The following is a 15,702-nucleotide window of genomic DNA, read 5'->3' as shown; positions in this document are numbered from 1 at the left end:
AGTGCAGTATCGAATTAGACTGTCACTCTCAGCAATAAATTTAGTATATGAAATATCTTTAATTTTTTTTTGCTTTGTAGCACCTTGCTTTGAGCGTGTAGCTTCAGCAGGTGTACATGGGCTATTTTCTTCAGAAATCGTTTTTTGTACTTTCAGATATTGTATCGATTTAGAATCCCTAGAATCTCCGTTCATTTAGATAATAGGTAAAAATTGAAAATATGAGAAAGAAAAAACTTCTCTCTGTGTATTTCTGGTAACAATAAATACGTTTGAATCTTTAAGATAAGCGGTTTGTATGTTTGTTGCATACACAACGTATCGAATAACGAACGCGTATTTCGTTTTCTTTATTATAATCTTGCATTTTTGTTGTTTACGCAATGTAGGAACTAACGAACGAGTGTTTCGTTTTCCTTATTCCTAATAGTTGTGCTATTAGTTTGTTATTGTTTTTTTTCTCTATTTTATTTATTGCTATGCTCGTTAATTTATACTTGCGTATACGGGCGATAATAAGAAAAGAGAAAAGGGTTATTGACCTTTTTATATGAAAAATATTTATTTTTTTTTCGTTTGCAATCCTGCTTGCTTGTATATTAACAGGGACAAGGGGTATTGCTGAAAAAGTGCCGATTTGGTCTTTGAATACAGAATAGATAATTAAATGCTAATATTGGCTTTGGCTACCAATTACTGATTTTTTGTTTGTTTTATTTTGTCAGTATATATTTGTAATTTTTTTTTTTTTTTTTTTTAATTAATAGAATGTAATTTTTTCCTTATTAAACGGTTGCATTTACCGCACCGAAATTTTTTTTTAAATTGTAATTTAAAATTTAATTTAATTATGTACCCAATGTACGTTATACATATGTATACATGTATATACCGGCATAGGCAAATTGTATGCCGTGTGTATGCGTGTATATTATTTTGCCGTACGAATAACGCGGGAAGAGAAAATGGCAAAGTGGGTATGCACTTTTAGTACAAATGCAAATTTGTGGAATTTAATGATATTTTAATTTGTTGATACATACATACATATGTGTGTATGCTAATTTATTTTGTTGTCAATTTTGGTAATATGTATCGGGTGATTTTTTTGAGGTTAGGATTTTCATGCATTAGTATTTGACAGATCACGTGGGATTTCAGACATGGTGTCAAAGAGAAAGATGCTCAGTATGCTTTGACATTTCATCATGAATAGACTTACTAACGAGCAACGCTTGCAAATCATTGAATTTTATTACCAAAATCAGTGTTCGGTTCGAAATACTTTACGTCCGCTTTTTATCGACAAATTTTGTTCAGCGATGAGGCTCATTTCTGGTTGAATGGCTACGTAAATAAGCAAAATTGCCGCATTTGGGGTGAAGAGCAACCAGAAGCCGTTCAAGAACTGCCCATGCATCCCGAAAAATGCACTGTTTGGTGTGGTTTGTACGCTGGTGGAATCATTGGACCGTATTTTTCAAAGATGCTGTTGGACGCAACGTTACGGTGAATGGCGATCGCTATCGTTCGATGCTAACAAACTTTTTGTTGCCAAAAATGGAAGAACTGAACTTGGTTGACATGTGGTTTCAACAAGATGGCGCTACATGCCACACAGCTCGCGATTCTATGGCCATTTTGAGGGAAAACTTCGGAGAACAATTCATCTCAAGAAATGGACCCGTAAGTTGGCCACCAAGATCATGCGATTTAACGCCTTTAGACTATTTTTGGTGGGGCTACGTCAAGTCTAAAGTCTACAGAAATAAGCCAGCAACTATTCCAGCTTTGGAAGACAACATTTCCGAAGAAATTCGGGCTATTCCGGCCGAAATGCTCGAAAAAGTTGCCCAAAATTGGACTTTCCGAATGGACCACCTAAGACGCAGCCGCGGTCAACATTTAAATGAAATTATCTTCAAAAAGTAAATGTCATGAACCAATCTAACGTTTCAAATAAAGAACCGATGAGATTTTGCAAATTTTATGCGTTTTTTTTTTAAAAAAAGTTATCAAGCTCTTAAAAAATCACCCGATATATGTAATATGTATATGCATATACGTTGTGAATAGTGTGCATATACATATGTATGTATGGTTGATATTGTTCCTTGTCTTTTAATTTTCGAAATTGTCTTAGCTTACTGCTTATAAAATCGCAATCCTGCTTATACTGTTTTGAGTATAAGGGGTATTGCCGAAAAATGTTGTCAAGTGAATACTTCAAAATGGTTTTTTTTTTTATAAACTTTGTGTGTTTGGGTACACAAGTGTAAGCATAACTAGGCTTTTAACAGATATGTATATGCCAGCATATATATAATTATATATTATACTATATACTGTTCATACATATATTTGGATGCACATATGTAAAGTACCAAACTGTTTTCGGTTTCCCGGAAATCAACCGTAAGTTCAAACAGTTTGGTAGCAACCGTTTTATTAAAGTATACAGTTTTTAGAAAGTTGAACTGTAACTTTCAACATACATATATGCCAATATATAAAAATTTTATACGAATAAATGGAGTCGATACACTCACTTTGGGGCGCTTCAAGGGTATTTGAGGGCTTTAGTATGCGTTTAAGTGGGGGTGTTTGCTCTTGTCGCCGTGTCCCAGTTGTATCCTATTTGTTTCCTGTTGCTGCTGATGTTGATGTTATTAGGGTGGGTCACGGTGTTCCTTTTCCTTTTTGCTCTTCCTGTTGTTGCTTGGTTCGTACTTATGTACAGATGTCTTTAGTAATTTTTATTTCCACAATTATTAATGTTATTATTTATTTTTATTATAGCACTTTTGAAGTCACTGTTTTCCTTTCTGGTTTGGTTTTAAGCTTCGCGCCCGTTTAGAATTAAATTAATTTTCGCGCCCGGCTTTTCTTCTTTTTTTTTTTTTTGTTTTGGTTGTTCAGCACAATATCGTATTTATCTATATTTATGATATTTATGTTTCACTCGGGATATTTATGTGTTATTTGTCTTGTTGTAAAGGTATTGTATTTAAAAAATTTTTTTTTTTGTTTTCTTGGATACAACGGTACAGAACCGCTTCTTGTTTTCCGTTTTCAACTGTTGTTTTTTTTTGTATGTACATATGTATTTCCCACTGAACTTTAATTTCACACTTGCAAAAAATTTTTTGTATATACATATGTATGTATGTATGTGTAGCCTCACTTAAATTCTGAACGCGAAGTCTTGTAGGCTAACCTCACCGCACTTTTTTTTTCGAACAATTTTGTATAAATGTTTATGTCACAGAATTTGATTTTTTTTTCAATAGTGCCGTTCTTTGCGGCTCGAAGGACCAATGTTGGATTCACTGCCCGCTTTACTTACCACTTGTGCGCTTTAGGTGTTTGAAAATAAAACTTGTATATTTCGGTTTTATAATATAAAGGGCACACTCGATTGGTTGAGTTTATTTTTCTTTTATAATATCAATTCACGCAATATAATTTTTAACAATATGAGTTGAACACTCGATTAGTGGGGGTTTCTTTTTCTTTTACAATGGATTTAAATTAGTAGTATACGGAACTTCAATTGTAGGATAAATTTTAATATTTCACGATGGGACGCTGCGTAGCGGTGGCGGGAAAGCGTAGTTGATGCCAAGGCGATCGAATCTTAACTGGTTTGTGTATAGCCTGACCCTTTTTATGTTGAGTAATGTGGTGTGTGTTGGAGTGTGTGGATCCTGGGCTCTGGCGTGTGGGTGGTGTTGATGTGGAGTGTGGTGATGTCGAGGTGAGTGTGGTGAGTGTGCGTGTTAGTGATGGGTGTAGGTGTGATGTGGGGCAGGCGACTAAGGCTCATTTAGCCAGTCACTGAGCATTTCTATAGACAGCCACGAAAATTTCTTACCAGATAAGCGGTTGCCACTAAAATCATCAATTGCGGTACTTTGATAACGGTACTTTCCGAACATATACAAGAAAACAATTATATTCAATTCAGCCAAAAATTATAGAGCGTTTCAAACAGCACTGGTTGTTTTGATAACTTGTTTTTTGTACCTACTGTATCTATTCGCACCACTTTCTGCAAAAATATATCTTAAGTTACCTTTTGATCTTATAGTGAATATGTACATACATACATATGTAGCGCTACCGTCGCTTTTATTTTCGCTTTGTTTGGCATCATCACCCATTTCCTTTAATTTTCGGCTGTTATTGTATCCCAATATCAATAAAATAATCAAAAACAAATTTGAATTTGTATTGTTTGCGAAAAAAATTTAACAATATAAACGTTTCATAAGTTTAAAATAAATATATGTAGATCACAAAACAACATTGTAATACTTATTTAGGCACGAATCCGATCTTTGGCGTTCGGGGAAAAAACGAATTTCGGTATAAATGGGGCATGCACGGATAGGGGAGCTTCTCCAGAGGAGGAATATGCAAAAATAATGTTGCTAACACTTATATTTTTTAAAATATTCCCGATTAAAAATTCAAAATTTGTATATATAAGACTTAGTACTTCACAATATTTCACTAAATTTTTTCACTTTTTTCACCTGGTTTATTTAAATTTTCTAAACATTGAAATAAGTTAACATTTCACTTTTATTTTCTCATATTTTAGCTAAATTTATTAATTTAAAAATCACTTAGCACACTCATCGTTGAAAAGATTAGATTGATTAAACACCAAATATGTAGGATTTTCAACGACTTTTCTTTGTTTTTATTTTCGCGAGATTCTTCTTTCTATATTAACTATAATAAAAAATACTTTCCAAAATTTGTCAAGCTATAATTGAGTTGTTAAGTATATGTATGTGATTTATATTTAATAAACACAAATAAGTAAAACTCTATGATAATATTATAAAATTTATATCAAATCGGTGTGACTGAAGTACTTTCGCGTAGTACTCTTTTAAAAACCTAAGTATTTTATTATTTTATTACGAAGTATTATTATTTAATATCACTTAGTTGTTTATTATATTTAAATAAGAAAATATTATATTATATTATCAAATATTTTAATTTGAAATATAATTTATAGACACTTATTTTTATTAGAACTTAAATTGCTAAATAAAGAATGAGGAATTATAGCGAAAAAGAGAAATTTCAGCGAATTGCTCATATTTTCTTATTATCATATGGCAGCGCTCCATTTCCTCATAATTGTTTGCACATAAATGATGCTCACTACGAGTGTAAAAAGTAATTTTTAAAATAAAAATTTCTTGGGTAAAAAACATACAAAAAGTGAAAAATGTGGATTTATTTTGTTTAAATGAGTTAAGCATCCACCCACTTTACCCGGAAAAAACTGGCACCCACTAATAAAGCACTGCTCAATACAACATATCTGATGACAGCATACTAATACATTACCACTCAACGCAACTCACCACACTTCTACATCATTCAACCCACTCAAAACAAAGGATGGGCAAAAGGAAAAGTGGACACAATTCGTGGATCACTCATCGCTGATAGGCATTCGCTTTCATACGTATGTACATCTCGCTACTCTACCACGATTACCCAAGTCACCAACGATCCGCGTCAACTTGATCGCCAGCACCGACCCGTTTCCGAAATTTTGAGTGTTACCGCCTTACTCTTCGATATTAATTTATAGTTAATTTGTGACATCTAAATTTAGTTACTTAAATAAAATTGTTCAAAGAAACCAAGTGTACTAAACGAATATTTTTATTTAATTTATGCAGTGGTGGATGCTCCACAATATACTGAGTACAAAATTGTTCGTATTTAAATGCTAATAGTTTAATTTAGTTAATTTGAAATAAACAATGTGCGAAAAGTGCGTTTAATGTGATGAAATAGCTTGTTGAAATGTTCGAGTTTTGGGAATATTTGAACTTTGAAGTCGAATATCTCGTAAACTAAGCGTTTGCGGTACCCATAACCCGATATATTTTTTAATTAGGAGGACTTCCTCTTTTCAACGGTACCTTCAGATCGAGGCGCCAAAGAAATCAGAATTGTGCCCTTATTTGGAAAATTTATTACAGTTTTCTAAAATAATAGTAAATATTATATATTATATGTTTATGAAAGTTGGATGTGTTGTCTTTCTTGGCGATAGAGTTCCAAACTTCCGAAGTTGGTCCCTTAACAATATGCTTGTATATGTATATTTTATGCAAAATAAAGCAGATAATAACTACGAAATAAGTTTTTACAGGGTCCGGCAGTCGAAGTAATCAATTAAAAAAGCCTTAAATTCGGTTTGGAAAATTATTATCTATTTTAAAGTACGAAATGTGTGAAAATAATCGTAAATTCAGGACCAATTCACTTTTGCTCGATGTGACTACCTTTTGCCTTAATTATGGCCTTGAGACGGTTAAAAAACGAATCGCAAGCAGCCCGAATGTGACTTGGCGGTATTTTGGCTCACTCACGGACAATGGCTTTCTTCAGCATCTCGAGACTGATGTATTTTTTACTTCGGACCTTGCTCTCAAAAATGGCCATTGGATTCGCATCTGGTGAATTCGAGAGCCATTGTGTGGTTGTAATGACGTTCGGAACGTTGTTTTTCAGCCATTCTTGGTTCTTTAGAACTTGTAAGGCTTGACCTTGAGCTCATTTTTATACTCTCGCAACAATGTTGCTAACGAGAGTATTATAGTTTTGTTCACATAACGGTTGTTTGTAAGTCCTAAAACTAAAAGAGTCAGATATAGGGTTATAAATACCAAAGTGATCAGGGCGACGAGTAGAGTCGAAATCCGGATGTCTGTCTGTCCGTCTGTCCTGTCTCTGTAACTTGAGTAAAAATTGAGATATCATGATGAAACTTGGTACACGTATTCCTTGGCTCCATAAGAAGGTTAAGTTCGAAGATGGGCAAAATCGGCCCACTGCCACGCCCACAAAATGGCGGAAACCGAAAACTTATAAAGTGTCATAACTAAGCCATAAATAAAGATATTAAAGTGAAATTTGGCACAAAGGATCGCATTAGGGAGGGGCATATTTGGACGCAATTGTTTTGGAAAAGTGGGCGTGGCCCCGCCCCCTACCAAGTTTTTAGTACATATCTCGGAAACTACTATAGCTATGTCAACCAAACTCTTCAGAGTCGTTTTCTTCAGGCATTTCCATAAACAGTTCAAAAATGGAAGAAATCGGATAATAACCACGCCCACCTCCCATACAAAGGTTATGTTCAAAATCACTAAAAGTGCGTTAACCGACTAACAAAAAACGTCAGAAACAATAAATTTTACGGAAGAAATTGCAGAAGGAAGCTGCACCCAGCCTTTTTTTTAAAAATTGAACATGGGCGTGGCGTCGCCCACTTATGGACCAAGAACCATATCTCAGGAGCTACTAGACCGATTTCAATGAAATTCGGTATATAATATTTTCTTAACACCCTGATAACATGTACGAAATATGGGTGAAATCGGTTCACAACCACGCCTTCTTCCAATATAAAGCTATTTTGAATTCCATCTGATGCCTTCTCTGTATAATACGAGTATAAACATTAGGAACCAATGATGATAGCGGAATAAAACTTTACAAAAATACGGTATTTGAAAAATATGTAAATGACGTATTATGAAATCTCGATTATCACTTTACCATGCGAGAGTATAAAATGTTCGGTGACACCCGAACTTAGCCCTTCCTTACTTGTTCAATATGCGTTGGATGCTGCGGTCAGATATTTTCAGTTCTTTAACCATTTGATTGGCACTTCGTCGTGGATTTCGCTCAAGTCGCTTCTTCACTTTCCGAACCATCTTACGTGACGTTGGAGTCTTTTGATGACCACGTCCATGGCGTTTTGCGATGCTACCAGTATCGTTGTAACGAGTGATGGTGCGATAAACAAAAATTTTATTCACATTAAGGTGTTTGAGCTCACGAACAATTGATGGCTGTGATTTTCCAGCTAAATATAAAACAATCACACTATTACGTTTGAATTCCATCGCTGATCACTTTTTTGCGTTCACTTTTGTCAAAACGCTTTTGTACACTTGTGAACAATACTCCCAACTGTCATTCAACAAATTTATAAACGGCTGATTCCAGTGCGACAGCTGCGCGAACGGTCTGAAATTGGTTACATTTGTATAATTAGAGCTCCAAATTCTGAAACGATTGCGAGTATGTTCATAACGTAATTGCACAGTTGCTGGTTCATTCACTGTTGCACACAGCAATAAGTTCTGATCTTCCGATACAAGTGCTCTTTTTGATACCCACTTGAATCGCTGCAAAAAAGTATCGATTACAAAAATACTTCATAACTTGAGAAAAACCATTCGGTTCGTCATATGTAGTATGTATAACATCAAAAATGTCAAACTTTATAATATAGTTGTGAGTTGTCAGTTTGCAACACTATGGCTGCCAAATGCCGAACAAATTAAGTCTCAGAACCTGACATCACATGCATATACCATTTGCATCACCAATATGAATGCAACTGCAGTCCATAAGAACTGCAATAACGAAATAATGCCGACGTCAACGTTACCGACCTACCCCAAACTACTTAAGGGGGTATTCTCATGTAATCACTTCGAAAAATTGATTTTTTTTTTATATTTTGACAGTAAAACCTATTGAAAACATGCTGTGAAAAATTCAAACTGAAATTCCTAGTATTTGACAAGTTACAGCTCACAGGCGCCATGACAAGTCTGCAGCTGCTACGTTTCTAAACGCATTTTTCTGCAATTATTTCATTTTAGTGAAAATTCAATTAATATATCTAAACCGAAGTTTAGTGAAAATTCAATTAATACAACTAAACAGAAGTTTAGTGAAAATTCAATTGACACAAATATTATATAGTGGTGAATTGTCAGTTTGCAACACTAAGGTTGCTAAATGCCGAAATATAAAAGGCAAATAAAGTCTCAGTCCCCCACATCACTACACCATGCACCAACACGCACACAAATACAACAACACCATGATTACACCAACCAAGAGGGCACCATACTGTACACCACTCAAAAAGGAATAAAAGGGGTGCCCGAGGATCCTAACCCCTCACTTTCGATTCGAAAACGAATACGGACGCATAGTTACGCCTTCGTTTCGGAGTGAACCGAGTTTCTGTTTTAAAATTAACAGTTATTATGCGGCGATTTATAAATAAAGTTATATAGTCATTAATCTAAAACTATAAGTAAACACAAGTATATTATTTTAAAATTGAATTCAATAAGTGTACTTACATTTGGAAATTTATAAAAATAACCCTGAAAATATAAGTGATATATATTGCGTCGTCGAAAAGGTCTTTTCGTATTTGTAATCAAATTTTAACATATTTTTTTATATTTAAACTAATAAATAAATAAACAAATATGTACCATTTTGGTCGATCACTTTTTGCCATTTTTCAGCTGGAGACATTTTCCATCAGGGTAAAACTTTCATCAGTGTAAATCGAAATTCCGAAGTTTCCAGAATGGAAGCGAGCGAACCATTGTTGTGCTACACGAACTTATACAGCATCGTCTCCGCCGTAACATTTTTTCAAATTCCCTGAATTTAATTTTTTTTGGTTGAATGAAGCTTACCTTTCCAACACTATATGGTATGACACAATGTGGTTGGTAGCACTGGAGATATACGACTGCAACGACATCTATTGATAAAATACGAAAAGACTACCCAATATAGGAATACATATGTATGTATCGCAAAATAACTCCTAACATAATGATTAAAATTTAAGTTCTCCACTAATTAGGATTCATTACATCATTACATTTCAATATGAGTAGTTTCTATTTTATAAATATATTTATTTATTATTGGTTATAAATAAAAACATGCTACTTTAATTATTATATATGTACATTTCGAAAAAAATGTGATTTAAATATATACGTGAACAGTTTAAATGCAGTGCTGTTGTTCATTGTAAAGTAGGTTTTCCTCCTTGCAAAACATTAAAGCAAGTGCAGCATACACGAGTGGGCTTATTCAAACCAAATTTAAGTATTGGAACATCGTTGTTTGAGCATTTGGAGCATAAAACTCGTCCGCAATGACGGCTAAAACATAAATGTATTTATTTTAATAATATTCTTGAGTTTTGTATATATTGTATGTATTTATCTTCGATTCGGTATTTCTCTGCTCATTATCTTATCAAAATATTTACAAAGAAAAGTTAATAGGAATGAGACAAAAGAATACGTGGATACTCATTAAAGTGTTATAACCGTTATCTTCAATATTTAATATATAAAGTTTTGTTGTACACATTTTAGACCAGTTTTACTTTTTTTAATAGTTCATATGACATATTACAAAATTAAAATGCAAATATTTTTTATTAATTTTCAAACGTAAGGCTTACATTAAATTACAGTCGTTTATAGAAACTCAAATGTATAACAAATTGTTACATAGTTTTTTGTCTCCAAAATTAAGTGTAACTGCACACACACTTGCGGCTAATAAAAACGCAGCACCACTTTTGTATCCATCTTCAGCTATATCACCGCAAATTTAAAAAAAGTGTGTATATTATCTAATAAGCACTGAGAAATTAATTATGTTTTATGAAATTGGGTTGAATACTGTTCAGTTATAATTGTGTTTTGGTTGAGTATTTGAAAAGTTGCGCAAAATGCCAATGATCAAAAGAAATTAACTCATGGCCAAAAAATATTTTTTTGATTGTAGCCATTCAACTATTGCTCGAAGCGGCCGCTTTAGAAGTGCACTATCTATAAGAATAGAGATGGAAAATTTTCACCATTTCATCAGAAGAACTCATTGTGAAGTTTATATTTCTACCGTTATTGGTGTAAATGATTTAGTCGCCTTAAATTAACTTCACAGTGTTTTCTTTTAATTATTCATGAGTATCATGGATAGTACATTTTTATTAATTTTTTTAAATAATTGAATATTCCTTATAAAAACCATTTTCGAGAAAAAATTTTTTGGACTACTAATTTACACTATGTGGTCATATAAATAAAAATGGTCCTAATATTCCAACTTTGTAAACAAATTTCTCGTATGATCTTATTTCAATTATATTTGGTGGTGCGTTTCTAATGACTGCAAGTGTACAGCATCTTAGGAAATGAGAGCGCAAGGATTCAACAGAAGATTGGTCGATTCACTATTCTCTAACTCTTGGCGGATCGAAGACAGCTTATTTTTCATTAATCAATACATTAAGAATTTATTACTTTGGTATATAAATAATTGAAAGAAAATTATTAAAATTAAACATACATAATTGAGACAAAATATCTCAAGTATACTTTAATTTTTTTATGGTCGAGCTTTTCCCGTTTCAAAACGATAAATAAAAAAACGACTTTGACGATTTTTCGAAATTCGAAAAAATTCGATCCACTACTACAGGACCCGTCCACGATGTACTGTTGCTGATACATAGATGGTACTACCAATAACATTTATATGATTTCTATTCAGCCTCTACCTTTAAAAGATACGTAATCAAACTGAGGAACTATTAGTTAGTGACATATAGCCTTATGGCTGAAGCAACTTGTGTTATTATAGATATATATGTATATATAATTATATATATAGTATATATACATATATAATTATATATATAGTATATATATATGAATATATATATATAATTTACAATAAATGGTGTTAATAGAGTATTGCTTTTTGGGGGAAAATACTGTTGAACTTGGGCTCTGAGATTTGAGGAGAATTAAGCACCAAGAACAATGAAGACCGTGGATGCCCTAAAGAGTCGGAAAGCTGTGTGCAAAGTGGGTGTCACGTAAAAAAAACGAGTTGCTGATTCTGAGGAGTGTTTGAGTGCTCTTTAATCGTAATAAAAACGAACTTTTGCGTTGATGTGTGACAATAGAAATCGACAGTCAGCGTAGTGAACTGCACATGATGAACCCGTCCTCAATCATGGAAAGACGAAAAAGTCTTGAGATACACGTGGTATAATATTCACCGACTGATTACTGAGCCAGTTCTATTCTAAAATTCCCAATATTTAGCAATTGTATTGTTTTTTAGGAAGAATCAGTTTAAAATTGTACGCATATACTTCATCGTTTCCGTTTAAATATTGCACTGCTTTGTGCAATTCTTTGAAAATATTTCTGCACACATTTCTACAATGCGGTTTTAGTTCTGGAACCATGGGTAGCATCGGGTAGGAGACGGCAAATATGAGACACTACTCCTTGTACAAGAATTGTCCGAAAAGTAATAGGACTGATTTTATTCCGCCGCGACTGTACTTCGGAGCGGGCGCGCGCCGACTTGATTCGGTAAAGGACGTTCCAATCTAACCAACGAGTGACTGGGCAGTTGTCTCCGAGTACTTGGAGAGTCAGGACAAACATTTTCGCGCCACGTGTTTCTGTGAGTGGTGCAAGCCGAAAATGCAGCGTACGTTAGAGCAGCAGTACGCGATTAAATTATGTATGAAACTTACCCAGATGTTACTTTAGCAAGAAGTGGTGGTGTTTCGGTGGCACCAGACCTTTTTGGAGGGTCGAGAAGAGGTCTCTGATGAATAGGCAAATCCAAAGTGAGAACGATATTCATTGTCTTTTTTGACATTAAAGACATCGTCCACCATGAATTGGTTTCTTTTGGACAAACCGTCGGCGCCAAGTTTTACGTGGAAGTCCTCAAGAGACTCAAATGAAGGGTCAATCGGGTCCGAAAAGACATCCCAGCCGATTGAAAGATGCACGACGACAACGCCCCACCACTACAACGCCTTTCGTGTGAACAACTACCTTTGCAGCCGCCCTACAGCCAAGATGACTCCCCTAGGACTTTTTTGTTTCCTTGCTAAAAAGGCCGATGAAAGGCATACATTTTGAAACGACAGAGGGGATCCAAGAGCATGCTGTTCCGGAGAATGCCTTCCGTGACGAGTTCAATGATTACGCTGGTAGCGCTGCATGGACAGGCAACCCTATATACTATTAAATGTCTCAAGATGAAAAAGCGCTATCAGTAGAAGTCCGGAGGCAGACCCTAATTCCCACTACCCATTATGGGATAATGGAGATACCACTGAAAATGGTGGTGATTAATTTTAAGTATACTGATAAAGCCTGCTAAAGCTAACAGTGAGTAGGCATTAATATATATTGGCTCTACCTCAAAGAACGTTCTAGATATAACACTGTACTCTAGAAAAATAATCACTGTTCAGGATTGGGAGCTGCTTTGCACACCATCGTTTTCTGACCATAGCTGTATGGAATTTCAAATATAATTCCCTTTCCTCAATGAAAGTCAAGCATTCATAAATCCTAGGAACATTTACCGAGATTTGTACAGGAAGTAACAAGGAATTTAAATTCTTAAAAACATTTTATTAAAAAATCGTATTATATGGCGTGCTCTCCAGTACATACAGAACAACCTGTAGACGTTAGCGTAGATTACGTCCCCTTAGAATAAAAAATCTTTTAAAATAGTAAAACTAACTTTCCGCTTATTACCCGAGCAATTCTTATTTTTACTTGTCAAATGGATAGTAATAAAGCACTTAAATTATTTTTATATGTTATTTTTAAGCAAAAAAAATAACATTTCTTTTCTGTCGTGAATATTTGGCTTCTCTAATTATCTTACTATCTTACATAATTGAGCAATATCATCAATTACTTATCCAAAAAGTAAATCTAAGAATTTTCTTTGCATATGGTTACTCAATAGCTCCACATAATACAAAGTACGATATTAGTAGCCATGACAGGTAAGCTAACTAGTAGAAACTAGAAACCAATAGCGAAATTATGTCCATAAATGGATACAAAGCTTTTATAATGTAATTTTTTGTATCAAATAATTGTGGTTAAGAAGAGCGAAGTTATTAATACATAATATTTACTTACCAATGATGTTTTCGAACTGTTAGTGAAAATTTTATACGACATTCTTGACAGACATCTGACTCGGACCATGGGGATTCTTGAGGCAGCTGATCAAGAAGCTTGTGTAAAAGTTGATCTGTGGCCAACTTAAAATTGAAAATGCTAACACCGTCTCGATTTTCCATACCAAGGCAAGCCCCATACTTCACTAAAGTTTTGCATAAGGGCGACTGCCCTCTCATAAAAGCTAGTAGAAGAGGCGTATTCCCATCTGCGTCGGGTTTATTTATCGGATATTTTGGCATGCATTCAATGAAAAGATCACAGATTGCAGCCGCTGAAGTATCTTCTCCAGTGCGGCACAATTCATGAAGTGGTGTTCGTCCTTTTTGGTTTACGGCTTCCGCATCAATTTGTGATTCTGTTAATAATTCTCGAACAATACTTAAATATCCTCCACGGACAGCAATATGTAAAGCATTATTTCCATCACTATCAATGCCGTCATAGTCTGCGTTGTTCTGTAACAGTGCTGATACAGCAGCTAAATTACCTCGGTCAGCTGAAATATGAAGAGGTGTCTTTTGAGTTGCATCTGTTTCACTAACGCGTGCTCCTGCAAGAATAAGTGTTCTCATTATCATTTCATTTCGCGAAGATGCTGCCAAATGTAAAGGCGTAGATTGATTCACATCATGAACTCTTGAATTGACATCTACTTGAACGGATAATAAAAAAAGAACGCCTTCCAGATCATCTTTAAGTATGGCTAAATGAAGAAAATTACGTCCACGATTATCCATTTGCTCTGCAGCGTTTGGTAGTCGTTCCAAAATTCGTTCTGCGGCTTTGTGATTTCTAACAAGAAGCGCTTGAGCGAAAGGAGTATTTCCTTCATGATCTCGAATTCTCAAATCAATATTTGGATGGCATAATAAAATAGAGATAATTTCTTCGTGCTGATTTCTAATTGCTATGTGAATAGGAGTTTGGTTGTTGATATCTAATGCATTAACATTCGCACCATGATCAATTAAAGCTTGCAATACTTTTATTAGACCCCAATGGCAGCAAACATGTAATGGAGAAGCTTTATCGTTAGCTTCATCTCCTCCTTCCCCTTTTGGACCAGGCTGGCGGGGTGAGTCAATATCACATTGACTTTTTATCAAAAAAATTGCTATTGGTTCTTTGTTTTCATCTATAGCTCGATGTAGCATAGTTTGCATACAGCCTTCAGGTCCAGTATCCCAGCAATCTGTATCAACACCGTGACGCAATAAGATTTGCGCAATGTCTTCATATCCAAGCTCTAAGCTTGTCCAAAGTGGTGGATCCCTCATGTTGTCATTAAATGTCTTTAAAGCCACTCCTTTAGCACATAAGTTATCAACTACTTTGGGTAAATGAGAGTATATAGCCAGCTGTAGAGGCGATTTTTTGTCTCCTTTTTTAAATCAAAGAAAAAATTATTAATATACAAAGAAATAATAACCTATAAAATAATTAGGTCGGGTTTAGTATCGCGCCGGTTAATTTTGGTTCACTGTATCTAAACGATCGAACTTTATTTTAAAACATATTTTATAAAAATCGGTTCACAAATTTTTCCACAAATTCACTTTAAAAAATGATATTTTTTGCCAATTTCTAAATATATGCTAGTGTATTTTCATCTGTTGTGCATTGTACCAAGCCAATAATGGATACATTTTCACGCACATATATTACTTATGAATTATAAAAACCACTAGTAATGTTTTTAATTACTTTTGATGGTTAATTTCTTTGTAAATCTTTAAATAAAATACACCTTTTTCTGCATTGAGTTCAATAATGCGAAAAA

The 15,702-nt window shown here is 34.3% G+C and overlaps 1 protein-coding gene across 2 annotated transcripts in view; it reads right to left on the bottom strand.

Annotated features, from left to right (window-relative positions):
- Positions 1 to 9,770: 9,770 nt before the first annotated feature.
- Positions 9,771 to 15,702, bottom strand: part of LOC126764042 (rabankyrin-5) — a 194,083-nt gene continuing 188,151 nt past the window's right edge. For both annotated transcript variants that reach the window (XM_050481778.1, XM_050481779.1), the window contains exons 6-7: positions 13,878 to 15,303; positions 9,771 to 10,046 (exon numbers count right to left, since the gene is read on the bottom strand). In XM_050481778.1, the coding sequence (XP_050337735.1) occupies positions 9,908 to 10,046; positions 13,878 to 15,303 (1,565 nt within the window). In that variant the 3' untranslated portion in view covers positions 9,771 to 9,907. The remainder of the gene's footprint in view (positions 10,047 to 13,877; positions 15,304 to 15,702) is intronic.

This window comes from Bactrocera neohumeralis, unplaced genomic scaffold, assembly GCF_024586455.1.
Source record: "Bactrocera neohumeralis isolate Rockhampton unplaced genomic scaffold, APGP_CSIRO_Bneo_wtdbg2-racon-allhic-juicebox.fasta_v2 cluster09, whole genome shotgun sequence".
NCBI classification, from domain to species: Eukaryota; Metazoa; Arthropoda; class Insecta; order Diptera; family Tephritidae; genus Bactrocera; species Bactrocera neohumeralis.
This window is presented reverse-complemented; position numbering and strand designations above follow the sequence as displayed.